General features: G+C 44.1%; 5 protein-coding genes across 6 annotated transcripts; all 5 read right to left on the bottom strand.

The window, feature by feature from the left end:
- Positions 1-7705: 7705 nt before the first annotated feature.
- Positions 7706-9897, bottom strand: LOC9653890 (putative transferase At4g12130, mitochondrial). The gene is made up of 5 exons (XM_002978626.2): positions 9397-9897; positions 8667-8914; positions 8486-8584; positions 8253-8411; positions 7706-8052 (listed from the first exon to the last, which is right to left on the bottom strand). The coding sequence occupies exons 1-5, from the start codon at positions 9876-9878 to the stop codon at positions 7826-7828; spliced, it is 1215 nt and encodes a 404-aa protein (XP_002978672.1). The 5' UTR covers positions 9879-9897; the 3' UTR covers positions 7706-7825.
- Positions 9898-10048: 151 nt separating this feature from the next.
- LOC9658945 (cyclin-dependent kinase A-2) lies at positions 10049-10909 on the bottom strand. Its single transcript, XM_002978625.2, has one exon. The coding sequence runs from the start codon at positions 10907-10909 to the stop codon at positions 10049-10051; it is 861 nt and encodes a 286-aa protein (XP_002978671.2).
- A 37-nt stretch (positions 10910-10946) lies between these two features.
- LOC112349390 (photosystem II 5 kDa protein, chloroplastic-like) lies at positions 10947-11639 on the bottom strand. The gene is made up of 2 exons (XM_024683734.1): positions 11163-11639; positions 10947-11088 (listed from the first exon to the last, which is right to left on the bottom strand). Exon 1 carries the CDS (start codon positions 11527-11529, stop codon positions 11212-11214), a length of 318 nt encoding a protein of 105 aa, XP_024539502.1. The 5' UTR covers positions 11530-11639; the 3' UTR covers positions 10947-11088; positions 11163-11211.
- A 104-nt stretch (positions 11640-11743) lies between these two features.
- Positions 11744-13000, bottom strand: LOC112349389. Of its 2 annotated transcripts, XM_024683733.1 has the most exons (5): positions 12776-13000; positions 12621-12713; positions 12325-12566; positions 11998-12258; positions 11744-11931 (listed from the first exon to the last, which is right to left on the bottom strand). In XM_024683733.1, the coding sequence occupies exons 1-3, from the start codon at positions 12974-12976 to the stop codon at positions 12420-12422; spliced, it is 441 nt and encodes a 146-aa protein (XP_024539501.1). In that variant the 5' UTR covers positions 12977-13000; the 3' UTR covers positions 11744-11931; positions 11998-12258; positions 12325-12419. The 2 variants fall into 2 exon arrangements, with proteins under 2 accessions (XP_024539501.1, XP_024539500.1); XM_024683732.1 differs by having other exon boundaries at positions 12325-12713.
- Positions 13001-13033: 33 nt separating this feature from the next.
- LOC112349388 (pentatricopeptide repeat-containing protein At4g02750-like) lies at positions 13034-16385 on the bottom strand. The gene has a single exon (XM_024683731.1). The coding sequence runs from the start codon at positions 16262-16264 to the stop codon at positions 13157-13159; it is 3108 nt and encodes a 1035-aa protein (XP_024539499.1). The 5' UTR covers positions 16265-16385; the 3' UTR covers positions 13034-13156.
- Positions 16386-16397: the final 12 nt, after the last annotated feature.

Here is a 16397-nt window from a genome sequence, read left to right as displayed (position 1 = left end):
TTTTCCATATTCTTCGGCAGCGGTTGTCCCACTCAAATCCCGGCCTCCAGCCCAGCCGATGTTGCCAGCGCCAGTCTCAGAAGTGAAAGGATCTGCCAAAGCACCGCCAAAGCGTTGAGATCCTTCGAAAGGTCTTCAATGTTGGCTTTGGAGCGCCTGAAGAAAGATTAAAATCTGAGAAAGTTTTAAGTATGCTGGACAAACTTAAGAGAAATGCATTTGGAAAAACAAACAAGGAAGCTGATGGAACGCAAGCAACTGAAAACCATTCGAGCGTGAGATATAAAAATACCGTTGAACAAGGAAAAACTAGCATAAAATCGTGCAAAGTCGCAGAGAATCCCACACTTGAATGTGTCGTCGCCGTCGAATCCCAGCACGGCGCGGCTGTTGAGACGCGAGGCAAAGGGCCCGCGATCGGTGAGCACCCGGCATGGCGCCCCCCTGGATTCAGCTGCTGGGGCATGCTGGGCGAGGAGAGGCGCGCGCTAGAGAGAGAGAGTGAAGAACCTTTAAAATGTGATGACACCCCGACACCCGTCGTGTTGCTAACCCATACCTATGAGCAACTTACTTTTTTATCATGTAAAATCCTTGCTCTCGTGTTCATGGAAATCTTTGAGCATCAATCAATCTCGAGAAGCTGCAGTGTGAATCCTTGGTGACTGTTGCAAACAAACAAGTAGCTCCACAACAATGGTGTAGAAGTTGAGTATATCAGTTCTCCAAGAAAGTAGGTTATTCTCCCAGAGCATTATTTTCATAATTTTATTTTTGTAAAAAGCATGGTCAAAAGATTGTGTTTAAGTGAATTAAAGGTTGTTTAAATTTCACTTAGAATAGCTATATTCATTATTTAAGGTAAAGTAATATATATATTTACTATCTTCCCCTTTAGAAAATTTCTAGAAAATGAGAAAGTTTACCTTCCTCACTAGAAAATAAGTAAGCTTCAAGAAGTTGAAACACCACTAGATTAGCAATTTATACAATATAATTGCTAACAACTATAATAAAAATAGATTATAACTATAGCACAAATATTAGTCAATTATGAAATCTTAAAGAATTGAGAAATTGTAAATCTAAAAGTTACAATGTCAAACCAAAAAAAATAAATTTGAGGGCAATTGCAATCCACTACATAGCAAATGATAAATTTCCTTTTTACATTGCCCTTCAATTAATTTACAACCATCATTTGAATTTACTTTTGAGACCATCTTGAACTCAAATTTATAACAATTTGAACCTGTAGTGCACCTTATCTCATGAGATAGAAAAATATTTAAAATAGCTATTAATTATTGAAAATTGAACTTATGACATTTTCTTTAATGCCACATGTAATATATTTTATCTCTCTCTTTAAGCCAATTGAAAAAAATTTAATTACTTAATAAAAAACATTTTAATGGTTATTATATCTCCATTTATTCCCTAAGGTTCTAAAAATCCACAATGATAATATAAGTGCTACACAATTTATATTTGCATTTTTTTATAAATCACCCTTTGAAGTTTAAGTTAACTTAGACAAACAACCATCATTTTTGTCTAACATTACAAATTAAAGGCTAAATTCACTTCATTCATTTTCCATATCCTCACCCTCAAAGGAGAAAAAATTTAAAGCACTAACTCCATTTAAACTTATTATACTCATTCTTATTTTGTTACTTATATTTGGCCTCATTCCATTATTATATTATCTCAAATATATTCTTTCTTGATTAAGTGTTTCATTTGGACTTATTACACTTATCTTCACTTCATAATATATGTTATTCAACTTCATTTTAATATCATTTATCAATCATTTTTATTCCATCATTAGGGTTGAACTTTCATTCATCCCCTCTACCCCATCTTATTAGACAAAAAGAATTAAAGTATTGAGCCAAAGTAAAAATATTGAGTAAAGAATATTATAGAAAACAAAAAAATGGATAAGTATAGGAAGAAGAACTTTTAGCAATTATCAATATAAAAATGAAAAACATCAAAGAATAAAATGTGAGAAAGGCTTAGATAATAATAAACCTTATAATATAACAAATTTTGTCAAAAACAATGTTGGGTAATAGCGGATGTTTTGCTATAAAATACTTTGAACAATATAAGATAAGTAAAATATTGACATTATTCAATATTAAACTTAGCATTTGAGACAAAAAAAAAATTAAAGAAAACTTTACATAAATAAAGAATTTCTTAGCAAAAATGGTAAAATAAATATTTTTAACAATTGCCAAGATAAAATTCTAGAAAAAGTAAAACCCCTTAAATAAGGGAATATTTAACAAAACTAATCAAAAACTTCACCAACAAGACAAAAACAAGATTCTTGACCATGAACACAATTTAAACATATGGATAAATTTGAAAAAGGCAAATAACACTCAAGTCAACACTTGACAAAGAATGAAAATCACAAAAGTCTAAATTGATCAATATATCAGAAGAAAAAAGTATAGAGATGAAGAAAAAATACTAGAAACATGAGGAGGTGGCAAAAGTTAGAAAATAAAAAAAGGTTAGAAAAAAAAATAAAAGGCAAAGAGAACTCAATTTATACTATTTTTTTTTAAAAGTTTTATTTGTTAGAAGGAATTTGAGCTATCCAATATAAAAAAATATAAATTTAACTTCATGAGTTTGTAAACTATATAAACTTCTTTATGCATCCAAATTATCTACTTGATGTATGAAGGAATAGTGGCCTATAAGTGCTTTTTGTTTTCTTAGAGAAAATTCTTGGTCATCACTTCCATTTATTCTTCTTGCTAATTATTAAAATTTGAAATGTTGCTACCAAATTTGAGTGGATAAAGCTTAAAATGTAATAAAACTCAAAGCTTTTATAGAATTTAACACTTCATGTATAATTTATTTAATACAAGCTTGACTAGATGGGACTTCTTAAGCAGATCATGATTATACATGTATTTACTTTGTCTAGAAAGAACTTTAACTTTGCTATCATTTGCCAAGATAATAATGTTTGTACACATTTTCCATGTTTAGATAATAAAGAAGGCCTTAATATCGAATTTATGTATTCTACCTATGCTTTAGAATTTATACATTACACTAGAAACAAACTCTGGATATAAATAACTAAAGCTTAGTTCTCTAAAAAAAACTATATTTTTTAATTGTATTTCAACTTCTTTCCAGTTTTCCCATTGATTTTTTTCACTAGACTAATCTTCTAAAAGATAACTAAAATGTTTCATGTAAAGGAAATAGGATCTAACCCATTTCTTATCTTCTATGAGATCTACCACTTAGTTTTATAGGGTTTTGGTGTATTTTTAGCTCTACTAAAATATAAATATATTGGATGGATTAGATTCAGTTGAAAGTTTTGGTGAGATATGTATTATACTAATATATAGATTTAATCTGTATGACCTAGAATTTGTGCCCTTTTATTACAGCTTGCTTCAATTTTCAGAAGTATGTTAAAATTTATTTTAATGAATTTTATGGACTGTGATTTTTTTTTTTCTGATCATGCTGTAAGCACAGTAAATTATTTAAAATTTTAAAACAAAAGTGGTCCGCCCAACAGCAGCTGAAAGCACCACGAAATGTCATCCAAGCGTTTCATGAAGAGTTTCAACAACAATCTACCTGTCCTCAAGGAGATTTTTTCTTTGTTCTTGCCATCAATCAAGCATCCATAGCGAAACGAAAAAATAGAATGAGTGGAACCACTTGATTCAAATGAGTGCGTAGAAACCTCGGTTTGACTCGAGCTCGTCCTTGTCAATCAGATGGAGCAAGGCCAGCCAGCCAGCCAGGGCGAGTTTCAAGCTTCAGCGGATCGACGCCACTAAACAAGCATTTTATGTTGGCTCCCAGGAACATTACCAGAGCTCAGCTTCCTGGATATAGCAGCCCATGTCCAGCACTCCTCACCCGCGGACGAGCTCCTACATGCCGTAGGCTGTACAGTTAGAGCGCCAACTTTCCCCTTGTCACCTTTGCTATTGATCTCTGATAAGCTCGAGATGGACAAGCTTGCCGTCTAAAATGAGCACACACTATGATCTTCGTGTTTATAGTGTTCTATGTCACATGTGCGAGCTTATTCTAGGATGTGCATGAAGTGCTTGCATATGTTAGCTTAGAGCCCCTGCATTCATCAATTTGAGGAGCTCACTGGGAGCTTCTGCTCATATCAATATCTACGAGAGCAACAAGGATTCCGTGCGCTTGCCGTGCCGCAGTTGGGCTCGGCAGTGCTCCACGCAATGCAATTCACCACCATTTTCACCTGAATATAATTTTTTTTAAGAGTCTCGTTCATATAATACCGTCTTATCTCGGAGGCTGAAAGTTGGTTCATGTGTCTGCTCTTTTTAAAAAGCATTTTGATATAGCTTGTCAGCGCTCCTGCACAGAAAATGAAGCAGATATAATTTACCCCAGGTGCTGCTTGCAGCACTCTCCTTCAGCTGCAACCGTGTTTCCGCAAAGAGTTTTCCTGTCTGCGTTTCTGGCCGCACAGCAAGGCAAATGCCTGCGGCAGTAAAATCCTCTTCTGGAGTACTTATCTGTAGAACCGAGGGAATATTCCATCTGCTACCACGTCAGTGTTAGGGTGAGAGGAAGTGAAGAAAAATAAAAGATGCTTTGACAAAGAGTTCCTGCTCTAAATTGTGTTCCATCTTACTTCGATGAAGAAGTCGGCAAGTACCAATTGTCTAGATGGAATCTAGAGAACTCTTTGTCTAAGTCTTTTATTCTTCCTTACTTCCTCTTTTACATATGATGATGGACTGTTTAGTGCTTGCTGCTCCCATGCCTCCAAAAGAGGATTTTACTGCCACAGGCATTTGCCTTGCTGTGTGGCCAGAAACGCAGACGGGAAGACTCCTTGCGGAAACACGGTTGCAGCTGAAGGCGAGCACCTGGGGTAAATTATATCTGCTTCATTTTCTGTGCAGGAGCGCTGACAAGCTATGTCGAAATACTTTTTAACACATGAACCACCTTTCAGCCTCCCAGATGAGACAGTATTATATGAACGAGACTCTTAAAAAAAATTTATATTCAGGTGAAAATGGTGGTGAATTGCATTGCTCTAGATCGTGCTCTAGATCTTCCCTAGAAGCACGGGTTCCATGACGAATCGTGCAACAAGGAGTACACCTGCAGGCACTTCCTCCTCAGTCTCCAAGTTGCCGATGAAATCGGACCACAGCCTGTGCGTAACAGAACTAATTAGTTTTGTATACTTCGCCACGTCGCCGCCAGCACGTTCAAAGAATTTCAAGAGTCTCGGCATCCCCCCAGTTAGAAAGGTTAAGCTTGTACTTTGCTTCACAGAGTCAGGCAACGACGACAAGCCCTTCCATGTTGAAAGCTTGGCTGCATTGAAAGGCCCGTTCACCATGAACTTGTCGCACTCGAGCCGTAGCTTCTTCTTGGGATTAGCCTCCATGGCGAGGCGTTCTCTGCTGTCAACCGACGGAATCTGGACCAGGATTTGGTGCTCGACAAGCTCTTCAACGCAGCTTCTGGCGGTCTCCTTAGCATTCTTTAGTTGCTCCGAATCTTCGCTTTTTGTCTCTGTCATCGACCACAAACACGAGACCTTTCTTCAGAATGCACCAAGCGATAAGCATATCAAGGTCTTGCACTTTACGGATCTCCTTCGTTTCAACGGTTTGTTCACAGAATGCAAGAAGCAAGCTCCTCCACAAGGTAAGCAGTGAAAACTTGATACATCAAGGAACACGCTCCTCCTCAAGCCCGACTGCTGGATGTGGTTGCAAACTGCATGAACCAAGACTGTCCGAGCCTTGGGAACCCATCACAATGACCCTGCCCCTCTTCAACTGTAAGATCCGCCGGTATAGGTCTTTAGCAGCTTCGCGTCCAATGAACATCAACGAATCTCCGTCGCCCTCTATTGGCTGTTCCTCTTCTGTATGCCCATCAATCCCAGGCCAGAGAAGACGCATCGAGTCCGTCGTTGCCGATAGGTAGGATAGGATCTTCAACAGTAGGCTAAAGTTGCGCAGACTTTGCACACTTTTCGAATAATGTGGATTCTCAGAATCTTTTACACACATATATATAGCTTTCCACATTTAAAGACCAACTTGCCTGCGAGAAAGAAGAGCTTCTCTTTCTGGAGCGTGAAGGGATGGATCTCGGACATACATGAGAATGTTATACTTTTTCCCAGCAAACGCAATTAAACAAATTTTTGTGGGATTAAACAAAGTTCGTGCGTTGGCGATCAATCAAGGCCCATGGCTGGAGCAGTGAATTCATTACCATGACTTGGCTGGATTCCCTCCTTGGCTCATGTAAATCTTACTTTTAATTTTGGAAGAGAAGGAGAGTATCAGATTGGATCATAATTGGAGTGTCTGCCAAGCAAGCGCCAGGATTGTCGCCAATTCTGTTCCAGGCCTCCCAAATAATCTAGCTGTGCTGGGTCACATTTCAAGAAACAAATGTTTATTATATTCAGAATGAGTCACAGTGGTTGTTTGATATAGGAGTTCATGCCTAATAAGTCAGTCTCTCAAGTACTGGGGAATGTCATATGGTGACAGTAGGCATGAACATAAGATTACTTGTTGCTTTTCAGCTTCACATTCTTTTGAGAGGAGCTCAAAATGACCTCATGAAAGGTTGGTTGATGCCGTTTCCCTCACTTTTATCAAAGAGAAAGAATTCGGCAGGTCATGGATACCTCTAGTTATGAATCCGATGAAAGGTTCTACACAGTTCCACAACCGAGTGACTTCTTCTTTTTCCAGAGTAAAGGCATGTCGAGAAGGAAATTTGTGAGAGTAAGTGATATTAAAAAGGAGTTCAACCTGTATGCAAAGGACTGAGAAAATGTTAGTGCTGACAGGTGTGTACTCCAATTGTTACCATTTGCAGTCGAGGCAATAGCTCCAAACGGCTTTGGTTTTGTATTCGTTGCCAAATGGCTACCATTTATACAGGAACACCACGAGATTTGCAAGAAAAGACACGTAGTTTCCTGTGAGAAAAAAGAAAACATTAGAACATGAAATTATTGCTCATATCGCTATTTGTAAAGCCAACACAGATAGCAAAGCTCCAACAAGCATAGGCATAAGGCAAGAAGCTCGTTGGCAGCTATTAAAAAATTGGAAACCTGGAAAAAGAAGAGAACACTGACTTTTTGGTTCGAGAATGTGTGTCACAATAAGCACGTAGCATTTCCATGTATTCTACAGCTTCCTGGATGTCGGTGTTGCTGCTCATATCGCCTGCGGCTTCTGTATTCTCTAGGGACTTCTCCATAACCTTAAGATTAAGTCCGAATCAAGGACACTGCTTGCGGGTTCGATTATTAGTATGGGATCGCGTTCGGAAGAGCACGTAGTTCTTGCGGTGGATATGCCTTGGGTGGTCGAGCTTGGAGTTTTTGGAGGCTTGCTGCAGCTGGCGGCGCTGCTAAAGCTCGATCGCTTGTGGTCGGACGCGCTGGGCGAATTGCTCACGAGCAGCCGATTCGAATGCCCAATGCCCATGGACGCCATCAATGTGTGTTCTTGGGTCTCTCAGATGATCCGCCATCCATGGACACTGCCGCCGTCGTCGCTGGCATTGCTTGCTCCAGGCTCGCGGCGCTGGCCCCTCCCCATCTCCACGTCCTTGTCGCCGATTCCTCCCTCATCTTCTTCGCGTTGATGATCCAGTTTTCTTTCTCGCTCCTTGAAATTCATTGTTATAAACCCTAAAATGTAGAGGCGATATTCCCAGGGATATGCCCATCATTTTGTTGTTGGCTAAACTCTTGGCCATATCACCAGTGGCCCGGTTAGTCAACAGTGCCCCATTGACTGGGCCACCATTTGGGCCGAATGGGCTTCACGAAAGCGCCGCCGCCACCGTCCACGCTCTGGAGCTTCAGTCTGTCTTTAGCTGCCGCCTCCAGTCTCACCATCGCCAATCCTCGCGAGCCAAGAGCTGTGACCACTGACCCCACTTTCTTCCCGGTTTCTCCATCCATAATCTCTGTGCCACGAGCCACTCCCTCGCGCATTTCTGCGATTAAACAAGCAAACCATGAGAGCTGAAGTTTCGTGAGCTGCTACCGAGGATGAAAGCTCACGACTAGCTGGAGACTCTAAAGAAGAAAGCTTTCTACAAGCTGCCGTGTTTGGAGAGTTGTGGAAGGAAGCACGCTCGCGTCGAGTACGAGATCCTAAAGAGAAACTAAAAGAATGGAGAGCAAGAAAAAGTACCTTCTCCGTTTTCCAGAACGAAGTTTACAGGCATGAGCCTCTTGCGAATTTCTCCTCGGTAATGCGTCCTTGCTATTAGTTCCTGTCCGACGTAGCAGCCTTTCTCAAAGCTGATGGCGTTGAGAGCGGCCATGTTGTACTCGAGTGGAATGGCTTCTCCTGGGAAAAGAAAGAAAGAAGTTTACAGCTTCTAAGTTTGCACGAAACCGTAAGTGGAAAAGTGATTAACTCACCTCCAGGAATTTCAGCCGGGCCTTCGGGAACTCCCTGCTCAAGTCGCCAGAGAAGGTAATACTCCTCGTCAACTTCTTGATCAGCTTCGACCAAAGGCGCTGTTCTAAAACAAGAGTTGATCAAAAGTTTCTTCTTGGTGAGTCTCTTCTCGTGACTGACAAACCTTGGACAGATTCTTACGTGTTATGCCAGAGGAGAAGACGCCACGGAATCCAAGCGCGTCGAGCCTGGGATCTTTAAACCATCGCCAGCCTTTTCCATTTCCTTCCGCAGCGGTTGTCCCACTCAAGTCCCGGCCTCCAGCCCAGCCGATGTTGCCAGCGCCAGTCTCGGAAGTGGAAGAACCTGCCAGAGCACCGCCAAAGCGTTGCCAGGCGCAGAGATCCTTCGAAAGGTCCTCGATATTGACTTTGGAGCGTAAAATGTACCTGGAGGAAGATTAAAAACCGAAAAAGTTTTACGGACGTTGGACAAGAATTTAAGAGATGCATCTGGAAAAACAAACAAGAAACCTGATGGAACGTAAGCAAATGAAAACCATTCGAGTATGACATATAAAAATTCATTGTTTTTATACAAACAAGGAATAACTAGCATAAAATCTTGCAAAGTCGCACCCAGGCAGAGAAGGAAACAAAAAATAAAGAAGCGAAGCAACAGCAGAATGGAAAGACGAAAAAAAGGTATCGGAGCAAATTCCCATTATGACATAAAAGAATTTTTTTGCGATGAAATAAACTTGCAAAAACACCCCAGCCAAAGAAAAAAGAAAAAAACAGGAGAATGGAAAGACAACTGGTAAAGAAGTTGATGCGAGAAACATACTAATGATGAAAGCAAACCAAATAAAAAAAGGCACTAGAAAACCATGAGGAAGAACTTGAGCAAGAAGAAATCGAATTTTGGATACCTTTTGAGATAAGCGATGAGATCGTCAAAACTGGCAGCATCCACATCGGCAACGAGCTGTGGAACACTCTTGCCAGCCCCTGGAGCATCGCCACCCTTGCCCAGCTTCTCGGATTCCTGCACAGGCTTGTAGAGGAACATATCAAACAAGAACCTCCCCTGGGGGTTGAGAATCCCAGTGTAGATTGGGGGCTGGACGACGCCCGGCTGATTGGGAGTGGGCGTTCCCAGCTTGGCGGAGTGCTCGTCGGCCTCGAGCTGGAGAACGTCGTTGGTTGCCAGGCCTTGCAGGAACTTGAATGTGTCGTCGCCATCGAATCCCAGCACGGCGCGGCTCTTGAGACGCGAGGCAAAGGGGCCGCGATCGGCCAGCGCCGTGGCGCCAGACGAGGAGAGATCGGATGGCGCCCCCCTGGATTCAGCTGCTGGGGCATTCTGGGCGAGGAGCCTGGAGAAGACGCGCGCCGCATTCACCCGCTTCATCGTTGAGACTGAAGAACCCTAAAACTGTGATGGACACGTTACACGACACGCGTCCTGTAGTAATAGATTTCCTTTTTCTCTTTTCTTTGGATTTTAAATGTGATACACCCCTTTTTCTTACATTTGGCGTAATTAGTGAATAGATGTATTTTTCTTTTTTCATACACATTTTAATGAGCAATACATGCCAAATTGAAATTCTTACAAACACCAGTACCAACCATTTGCATACTTGGGGTGCCCACCTCCACAGAACCAAAATACTTGGATTTTAATGCCCCTTGGGCAGAAATCCTTTTGCAAGGATCCACCTTTAGCATCCTTGCCATAAGCTCCACAGTGCTCTTATCGCCTACTATAAGCTCCAATTCTGACCATGAATTCCATGCTTGAATTAATTCCATCATTTGGCATTTCCGATCCTCTTCATTCATAAATTCATAGTCTATGGGATCAAATAACCGAAACTCTAAAACCATCTCTGCAAAGACACACCCGGCTGCCCATATGTCTATTGCTGTAGAGTAAAGGCCCCTCTCACCCTTGAGTTGCTCGGGAGAATGATATGACAGTGTCCCAAAACATTCCCTAGGTTGTTCCCACAACCTTCGTGCGTGACCAAAGTCAGCAAGCTTTACCACACCACCTTTCACTAGCAGATTTTCGGGCTTTATATCCTGGTGGACAATTTTGTTGGAGTGGATCCATGCAAGCCCCGAAAGGATCTGCCTCATGAACGATCTGATCTCATGTCCTTCAAACCTCTTATGATGTCTTAGGTCTGTTTCCATCAACTCAAAGACCATGAAGCTGCCATTCTTGTTTGTTGTAACATCCAGAAGATTGATGATATTCACATGCCCAGCACACTCTTCCAAGATTTCTACCTCATTCACCATAGCATTCAAAATAGAGTGCTCTTGTCCTAAATACTTAATTGCTACCTTGTTATGGTTTTGATTGTTACACCCCAGCATCACTTTTCCTTCACTACCACACCCCAACACTCTCCCAAAACTGTATTTTTCCATGTCGTGGTCGAAAAAGGATAGTTAGGGCAGTGCACTCTTCATCAAATTAAATAGTGCATTAAGTCAAAAGGTAATTAAGTTAAACATTACTGCTTAACTACCTTTTCACAGTAAAAGTCTTTCCATTTAATTGCACATGGAAGAAATTTTTCTTTACATAGACCAGACCACTGGAGAACCTGTTTGCAAACATTCATAGAAATCAAGACAAAAAACACAAGCAAGATGAATGAAAGGAATGATATATACACACCCAAATGAGTAAGCTCTGGTAGCACGCTGGAACTCGAGCTTGCTCGAGCTCAGCCATGACACACCGCAGCAGTGGGCATGGATCGGCAAATGTTGGCATACTTCTTGATGGCCTCCTTGGTGCCGCGCTTTGGCTCGCCCTCTGGAACCGGCGGAATAGCCTTGGCAGCTCCAGTGGCAACCATGGACAAGAGTGCCACTCCCACACTCGCAACCATGGCCCTGCGTTTGATCACTTCGTCCTTTTTCTCGCTGGCTTGGCACCTCACCACCGAGCTCACTCCCCCGGCCTTCCTGTTCCTGTTCGTCGTGATAGTGGCCTTGGTGCTAGCGATCGAGGAGAGCGAGGAGGCCACTGCGCTCGCCATGGCTGCTGCTACTGCTGTACCTGTTAAGTTTGTAGCTCTTCCTCTACTATACCTCTTTTGGCTTCCACCTCTTTTGTGTCACTTGGTTTTGCTCATAAACACCATCCGATGCCAAGGATGCCAATTGGATGACCGTGGATAAGCTGGAGATAAGGTTGTGAATGGCCGCAGTGTAGCTTCGTGGCTCGGGCAGCGGCCGTTGGATCCACTGCCTTGCTTAGAACCATAAACTTGATTTGGAAAAGGTAAAAGACGCACCGAAGCACAAGTGAACCGTTGGCGAGGACCTTTACTTCTTCTTCTTCTTTGGAAAGGACTTTGCGCTTCCTGGTGCCGGAGGTAATAGAGTTTGCAGCTTCTCGTCGAAGAGGTTGAGATTTTCCACCTCCTCCCTCAACGCAACTAGAAAACGCGAGAATCAAGACGTGATCAAAGTGGAGATGCAGCAAACTTTGAAAAGCCGTGTACCTGTTTTGGGATCTAAAGGCTCCAAAACATACTTTGGCGGCTCGATGAGGCTTGTCGTGGTTGCTGGCGGCGGCGGTACTACAGGGTGCTCTGGATAAGCCGGGGCTGGTTTATAAGGCCGCAGCAACGCAAGCTGGGACGCTCTCTTCTCGAAGAAAGTGTTTGCGAGATTGATCGCTCCCACTTTGATGTTCTCATTCTCTTCCTTGAAGTCGTCGGGTATGTCCTCAAAATCCTCGGGATGTTTCTCTCTGCGTTTCTCTGGAAAAACAGAAAGAGAGCAAAGAGACACGAATCAGCACACAAGAAAGTAACCAAATCCGTCACCTCATAGCCAAAGTCGCTTTGCTAAATGGCTCTACACTCTAACCCCGACCCCTCAAGGCAGCACATTCACGGTGGTGATGGCAGGCAGGGTTGGCTCAGAGGCAACGGATGATTCGTAGACCTATAAAGCGACGTCGCTGCTTCTCGATGGAATGTAGCCTTGTCAAGAGATGAAGCATGTCCTCTCGTAGCTTCCTTTGCCTGTTCCAGGCAACCTTCTCGGCTACCATTTTTTCATGTTTCTGGGGAGAAAAAAGAAGTTTTTTAGACTCGAGAAATCGCAGACGAGAACTTACCTTGATCAAGTATTTGTCCGTCTCATAGTGCTTGTATAGATCGGTACTCCTTGCCGAGCGATGGCAAAGCAGGAAATCGTGTGTATGACCACCCTGAGAAACCAAACAATGTAAAAAAGAGAAAATTTTCTTTCTCCAGAAGAAGCTGTGCTTACCATTTCCCAGGGCTTGCAAAGAGCTCGCAGCAACACATCGGCATCGTATTGCATCGCCGGCTTCTCGTGTGGCGCCTTCATGAACGACTGTCGCCTGGCGCTGGCGGCCTTCTCGATCTCACCCTTGGGCGCCGAGAGCTTGCGATCCACGGCGGCGCGATCCAAGCCCACACTGGGCGTCTTGGGCGGATCCATGGCCATCGGCCCAGTCCTGCGAAAGAACCGGGAAAAATGTAAGCCCTAACCGATGGGTGCGTCGAAAAAGTACCTCTACGTGTCATTCTTTTCTTCTACGTGGCCCATCTCCAGCCGTTGTATCACCCACGTCATTAGCCCAGCTGACATGGCGAGCTCAACGTGGCTTCTCCGCCGGCAAACACGTCAGCAAACATCGATTGACGTGGATATGGTTTCCCGCGCGGCAATCAAACTTGAAACGAGGACGTACACTGGCGGGTGCCGTACGTTGAGCCGCAAGGCGCCAGTGGCCGCCCTATTCCCGCTCTTGGCGCCCGAGTGGTTCTTGCAAGCTCCGAGCAAGCACGTCCAATCCAGGAGCTCCGGGACGTAGGGCATGGATGCGATGAGATCCTCCGCGGCATCCAGATGCCCTAGGCGGCCCAGGAGATCTAGGATGCAGCAGTAGTGCTGCTTTGAAGGCTGGATCCCAAAATCCATGGCGATGGACGCGAAGAAGCTCCGCGCCGCCGCCAGATCGCCGCTGTGGCTGCACGCCGCGAACACCGACACGAAGCAGGTATCGTCGATGCAGTCCTCGAGCTTCATCGCCTTGAACGCGTCCAGGGCGGCGGAGCTCTGCCCCGCGATCGCAAACGCCGCCAGCATCGACGTCCAGGAGATTGTGTCGCGCTCCGGCATTCGATGCATGGTTTTCCTCGCGCGATCCAGGCGTCCGTGCTGCGTGTAGCACGCCAGCATCGAATTCCAGGAGATGAGATCGCGCTGCGGCATCTCCGCGAAGATAATCTCCGCGTCGCGGATTTGCCCGTTCTGGGAGAAGGCCGCGAGCATCGCGTTCCACGACACTGGCTGATGTTGGGGCATGGAATCGAACACGCGCTTGGCCTCCTCCACATAGCCCAGCGACGAATATCCCATCAGCATCGAGGTCCACGACACGGAATCTCGTTGCTCCATGCCATCGAACAGGCATTTGGTGTTCTCCAGATCCCCGCTCTGGGAATATGCCACCAGCATGACATTGCAGCACACCACGTCCAGCCGTGGGATTCCCTGGAAGATGCCATGGGCTTTGTGAATATGCCCTTCTCGGGCATATCCCGCAACGAGGGCAGTCCAGGAGAGTAGACTGTGCTGTGGCATATTCTCCATCAGGGAATGTGCTCTCTTTATATCACCCGTTTGGATATATGCTACCAGCATTGCCTTCCACGTCACCAGGTCCCCTTCTGGCATTCCCTCGAACAAACGCATGGCCTCCTTTACTTGCCCTGACTGTGCATATCCAGTCAGCATGGCATTCCACGTCACGAGATTCCACTGAGGCATGGCATCAATCAAATTCCTTGCCTCTGCCAACTTGTCAGTCTGGACATACCCAGAAATTAATGAGTTCCATGAAACTATATCATGAGAGGGCATTTGATCAAACACACCCTTTGCAAGATTGAGAAAGTTGAAATGAGCATAAGCTCCTAAGAGTGCATTCCATGACCTGAGATCTCTTTCTGGCATCTCGTCAAAGAGGACTTTGACAGAATCTATGGATCCCATTCTGGAATAGGCACCCAAGAGTGCGTTCCAAGTTACAAGATCCCTGTGAGGAACCTTTTCAAAGATCTCTACAGCTGAGAAGAGATGCCCGTTTTGGGCATAGGCCGAGAGCATTGCATTCCATGATGCAAGAGAAGGTGACGAGAGATTCTTAAACACAGCCTTAGATCCCTGAAGATCCCCGTTTTGGGCATAAGCGGAGAGAAGAGTATTCCAGGAAATGTCGTCAATAAATGGCATTGTGCTGAAGAATCGAGCCGTTTCTTTCATATGCCCTTGCTGGGCATAAGAAACCAGCAAACAATTCCAACAAGCAATGTCATGCTCGGGCATTTTATCAAACAATTCCTTCGCCTGATCAAACTCCCGGCTTCGATTCAAGGACCCCAAAAGCGTTGTGAAAGATACCAAGTCCTTTTCAGGCATTCCCTCAAGGAAATCTCTTGTTGCGTCGTGATTCCCAGCCTGTGAAGCATATCCACACAACATTGTGTTCCAGGTGACGGAATCTCCCACAGGCATGGCTTCAAAGATCTGCTTGGCCTCCTCCAGAAGGCCATTTTCGGTGTATGCAGCCAACATGGTGTTACAGGAAAGAACACTTTTATGGGAACTGGATTCAAAGAAACACTTTGCTCTCTCCAAATTTCCAGATTGAGTATATCCACCCAGCAAAAGATTCCAGGAAATTGGATCCGTCTGAGGCATTGCAGCAAAGGTTTTCTCTGCGTCTACGACATACCCCTTCTGGGCATAGGCACCCAGTATTGTGTTCCAAGACACCATATCCCGCTGAGGCATCTTCTGGAATATCTTGTAAGCGTCTGCAATATGCCCGTTCAAGGCACATCCGGAGAGCATTGCGTTCCAAGAAATCAAGTCTCTTTCCGGCATTTCGCTGAAGGTATTTAGCGCTTGCTCGCAGTTTCCCTGCTGAAAATTTACACACAGCACTGCATTGAGCGACACCAGACTCCAAGCAGGCATGTCATCAAACACAGCCTTGGCTGCTTGAAAATCTCCAATGTTGACATAGCAACCAAGAACAATGTTCCACGAGACAACGTCCCTCATAGGAATGTTCTCAAAAGCTTGCTCAATCTCAAACACATACCCACTTTGGGCATATGCCGTGAGCATAGAGTTCCACGAAACCAAGTTCTTTTGCGGCATTTTCTTGAAAACATCTTTTACCTCTGTCAAGTCCCCAGATTCGGAATATGCGTTTAGCATAATTGTCCACGAAATCACGTCACAGTAAGCCATTCTCTCCAAGATACTTTTAGCTTCATTAAGATACCCCCTCTGGGCATAAGCATCAAGCATGGCGTTCCAGCAAACGAGGTCCCGCTCTTCCATTCTCTCAAATATTCTTTTTGATTCCACCAGATCCCCTTCACGGGCATAAGCAGCTAGCATGACAGTCCACGACAGAACAGTGTGCCGTGGCATTGCATCGAATATGCGCCTGGCATCGTCTAGATGCCCGTTCTTGGTGTAGGCGGAGAGCATCGCTTCCCACGAAAACATGGTTTTGTCTTGTGGCAGCGAATCGAAAACTTCCCTCGCGAGCTTGGCATTTCCACACCTTGCATACATGTCTATCACTTTGTTCCACACAAAGTCATCGTTCTCTTGGATGGAACGAGTGTTCTTTACTTGAGCGTGAGTTTCTCTGGCTGCAGGCAGCGTTTTGCAGGATTGGATCAAAGACAGGCATTGGATTCTGTCCATGACATTGGTAAAGAGTGTTTGATCTTGTATATCATGAAGATTTAACTTTGAGTTAATTTTCCATGCAAAACCATGCACCTAAGAATGGCACTGCCAATTTTTGCCTTACGGGATTTGCCACTCTTTGCATGGA

Source organism: Selaginella moellendorffii, unplaced genomic scaffold, assembly GCF_000143415.4.
Source record: "Selaginella moellendorffii unplaced genomic scaffold, v1.0 SELMOscaffold_38, whole genome shotgun sequence".
Classification (NCBI taxonomy): Eukaryota; Viridiplantae; Streptophyta; class Lycopodiopsida; order Selaginellales; family Selaginellaceae; genus Selaginella; species Selaginella moellendorffii.
The sequence above is the reverse complement of the archived record's forward strand: the minus strand, read 5'-3'. Positions and strand labels throughout refer to the sequence as shown.